The 4,192-nt window shown below is 33.8% G+C and overlaps 1 protein-coding gene across 1 annotated transcript; it reads right to left on the bottom strand.

The window, feature by feature from the left end:
* Positions 574-4,042, bottom strand: LOC109230484 (transcription factor bHLH95-like). Its single transcript, XM_019395976.1, has 3 exons — positions 3,508-4,042; positions 1,897-2,358; positions 574-710 (listed from the first exon to the last, which is right to left on the bottom strand). The coding sequence occupies exons 1-3, from the start codon at positions 3,868-3,870 to the stop codon at positions 612-614; spliced, it is 924 nt and encodes a 307-aa protein (XP_019251521.1). The 5' UTR covers positions 3,871-4,042; the 3' UTR covers positions 574-611.

Raw genomic sequence — 4,192 nt, 5'->3', positions numbered from 1 at the left:
AATAGTATTTAATTATGTTCGCGCGTGATACGTTATTTTTTGAGAGAGATGCTCATATCTTCGTAAATTATGAAAACCCAAAACTTCACTTATAGTTTACTCCCTCCGGTCCACAATAAGTGACCAATTTGCTTTTGGCATGCCCATTAAGAAAATACTAAATTCTATATAAAAATACCTAGTATGACTAAACTACCTTTAATTAAATATTTAATGTGAGGAGTAAGAAAACTTTTTGGATATGTACATAAGGGAAATTTTGTAAAAACAAATTGAATTCTTTCTTGATTATATAAATGGACACTTATTTTGGACCAAAATCAAAAAGTAAATTGGTCACTTATTGTGGACAGGAGGGAGCAGCATCGAAGAGTTAAACCTATGAACCAAAAGTTCAAAGAGCATTCCATTCAGTAAATAGTTTCAGGAGCCATTTATAAGGCAATTAATGCTGATACCAAAACATTTATATCTCCATGGCTATCATCTTCTAGTTTCTACATAAATTAAAAACATTGCATGCAGCCTTTCTATATATTCTATATATAGAAGTTTATGAGTATATATCCCTTTTGCTCCTTTATCTCTTATGGTGAAATATGCAGTATATATCACTGGGATGTTACACACATTATTATTTCTCCTGCTGCTTGCTTGTATATTTCTTCCACGGGAAACGTTTCAGAGAACTTATCAGAAGCTCCACTTGCCTGAAAATTTTTGAAGTGATCAAACCGATCGAAACTCAACTACCAATCAAAACGCTAGTGTGACAAACATATGTATTACAGGAAACCCTAGTGTCACAAAATACTTAATAACATTCTAAGAAACCATATTATTCTCATGTGGTAATTTCAGTGTGCATATAGAGCTTTAATTGCAATAATAAATTTCAAACCAAACCCAGAGGCGGGGGGGGGGGGGGGGGGGGGTTGTGCATTTTAATAAACATTACAGCAAGCAGGGGCGATCTATAGCATCAATTATGGGGCACGTGAACCAGTAGTCCCTTTGTTAAACTAGGTATTTTATGTATTTTAATAAACTATGTATTTTCTAGAATATAATTGGTCCAATATTATGTATTGGTATTCATGCTCTCTAAAGATTGAATGGTGCACTTGGTTCAATCCTTAATTATTTACTCAAAGAAATAAAGATCAATTCCCACTTAACACTATTTTCCCTCCTTTCTTTTGTAGTGTACCCATGTTCTAGAAATCAACATTTAAGAAATATTAAGACAGACTAAGTGGGCGTTTGGACATAAGAATTGTAAAGTTCCAAAATAGGGGGAAATTTTTTTCAAGTGAATGGTATTTGAAATTTAGAGTTGTGTTTGGACATGAATATAATTTTGGGTTGTTTTTGAAGTTTTATGAGTAATTTGAGTATAATTTTTTATAAACAGCTTTTTGAAATTTTTCAAAATGCATCTTCAAGTGAAAATTAGAAATTTTAGGAACAAACGCTTATTTCGGAAAAAAGTGAATTTTGTTTTTTGGAAAAGGGAAAAAAAATTTCTTATGTCTAAACGGGATCTAAATGCGTGCTTATCGCGTTTTCCTAACAAAGTAATGATGATAAGCAATAAGCTATGATGGTAAGCCTATAGTTGAGAATTTTTGACAAAAGGGGGAAAATATTTGCCCCCAGATTTTCCTGTTCTACTGCTCAAACCCTAGTTTGGAAACTTCTAAATGGCCATCATAGCAGCCTTGTAACTATTTATTAAATTGTTCAAATTGAGAGACTCGGTAACACGTTTTACTACTAAAAAACTATATGGACTCTATGAGAGGTGCAGCAAGTTCATTGTAGCATTTCTTTTTTTTTTCTCAATAAAAAAAGACAAACAAAAGGAATGAAATTAAAGAGAGGAAATGGACTTACATGGGCTTGAATCATGTACATGTTTCTGTGATCATTAGATGAAATTTGGGCAGATACCACCTCTATCTTGTGCTTCTCTAAAACATAACAAATGCTACTCAAAAGGCCTGGCTTTTTGGGACAACACACACTAATGTGAGCTTCCTCCCCACAAACATTTAGGATAACATTAGGAGATGTCCAAGATTGAAAGACTGCTGGAAAATGTGGCATTGAAATGGGATTAGCAGCATTATTTGTTGGGCTGATGGCAGCGTTATTTGTAGAGCCCTGATCAGCTAAAAATGCCTCCCTACTTATAATACTGTCAGCACTTAGTTTCTGAGAGGTGATTATGGAAGGATTCATTGAAGTTGCCATGCCATGGAGCCTCTCCAGCTTCTGTCTCTGAAGCTTCTGAAGGGTATGCTGAAGTGTCTTTATGTAGTTCACTGCTTCATCAACAATTGTTGACTTGTCCGCCTACATTTATATATAGTTATTAATACGAATTAAAGACTTGGATTGATTAAGAACATAATAATTTCATGAGGAGTTTTAACTTCTATGCAAGAATGGTATTTTCATCGTAGTTTTTTTACTCTTGTATTTTTCAAACCTGTTCTGAAAACGTTTTTCTTTAGCCGAGTGTCTATTGGAAACAATCTTTCTACTCACATAAAGTAGGGGTAAGGTCTGCGTACACTCACTCTCCTCAAATCCCAATTGTGGGATCACGCTCGGTATGTTGTTGTTGATAAATATCACTCCCTCTTTTTCAATTTAAATTAGCATACTTTTTTTTAGACCATTTAAAAAAGAATGACGCATCTCTATATTTGAAAATAATTTAACTTTAAACTTTTCATTTTGCTCACTTTACCCTTAATAAGAAGCTTTTTTAGCCACAAATGTCATGACCCCACAAAGATTTTGCCCCTTAAGATTTTCCATCACTTAATTCAAAAAAAAAGAAATTTCTTAAACTTTGTGCCAAGTCAAACTACATCCTAAACTGAAACACATGGAGTATTAATTGATAACTTTCTAAAATCGGTAAGTAATGTGCTATCACGTTTTAAAGTACATTCATTGTGTAAATATTTCTTGTGTTTATACTTAAATCTTTTCAAACTGCCATGAAATTGGACTATGCAATTTAGTTCATTTGGAGAAATTTGCATGGTTAACAAAGTAGAGAAGGTTGAGTTAATTCAACAAAAAGAAATAAATAAGTGGAGAAGGAAGGTACTTTCTGAGCTTCTGAACCACATGCGAAAATTGCGGAAGTCTTTTTTTGTTTGTTTCTTCCCTTGTTGAGGAAAGACAAAATGCATGTTACTGTACTATGTTAAAATGTGTATACCTTATATGGTCAATTTCTACATCGTAATTATTTGTGACATTGACAATCCATTGTCTTAGGTGACTACTTTGGTAGTTTGGTTACCATAAGAAGTAAGCCAGGTATCATTTTCATAAAGAATAATGTATCTCACCTTGAGCTTGACATACCGAATTTAGAAACATTGGATTTGCTACCATCAAAAAAGGAAAGAATCATTTTTTTTTCTCTATATTCCATGTTGGTGGGGTTCTCTTTATATATGCCATTAAAGGAAAAGAATTTACCTTAGGGGGAAGTTGAGGAAGCAAAGCATGAAGATTAGAGAACATGTTCCTCATCTTCTTCCTCCTCTCTCTTTCTGTCCATATATGCATCTCATGATCTGATTCTCCTGCTCCATTAACTTTTCCTTCATTCACTTCTCTATTTCCCTTGACACCGTTCTTTCCTGGTGCACTCCTCTTTCTACCGTTGGATGGTCCTGCCATCTCTATCTCCCTAGCAACACCATCTGATACAGGCAGTTGCGAGGTATCGGGTAACTTTGTACCACTTGATTTTGCCTCGTTACCACCTGAGTTATCCGAATTCAGAAAACCCCAACCTTGATTTTCCCATATGAAACAATCTTCACCACCTTCATCCATGTTCAGAGAGAGATTCAACTTACAATTAGGTAGAACAAATATTGGACCAGAAAGAAAAAGAGAATAAAAAGTAAAGTCTAAACGAATAAAAGTTATAAAGATAATCGTATTACAGTAAGAACTGATCTGGATCTTATTTGAAATAAAAGTTGGTTTAGTAAGGGTGACTAAGAAGAATCTTTATGTGGTCCTAACTAAGGAAAGAATTGAAGGATCTCACTAGTACTTATATCTTTCTAGCTGAATATGGAACCTTTTTTTTAATAGAAGGATTTTGGATGAATGTGTGTGTGTGTATATATATATATATATATAGGAAAAA

Source organism: Nicotiana attenuata, chromosome 7 (genome assembly GCF_001879085.1).
Source record: "Nicotiana attenuata strain UT chromosome 7, NIATTr2, whole genome shotgun sequence".
Classification (NCBI taxonomy): domain Eukaryota; kingdom Viridiplantae; phylum Streptophyta; class Magnoliopsida; order Solanales; family Solanaceae; genus Nicotiana; species Nicotiana attenuata.
This window is presented reverse-complemented; position numbering and strand designations above follow the sequence as displayed.

What these genes read in the sequence shown, in the direction of transcription:
- LOC109230484 (XM_019395976.1), bottom strand. Translation starts at nt 3,870, where the DNA reads ATGGATGAAGGTGGTGAAGATTGTTTCATATGGGAAAATCAAGGTTGG. An exon ending in TTCCTCAACTTCCCCCTAAG is followed by an intron (nt 2,359 to 3,507) that starts GTAAATTCTTTT and finishes ATATAAATGTAG; the next exon opens with GCGGACAAGTCAACAATTGT. An exon ending in TGTACATGATTCAAGCCCAT is followed by an intron (nt 711 to 1,896) that starts GTAAGTCCATTT and finishes AAAAATTTTCAG; the next exon opens with GCAAGTGGAGCTTCTGATAA.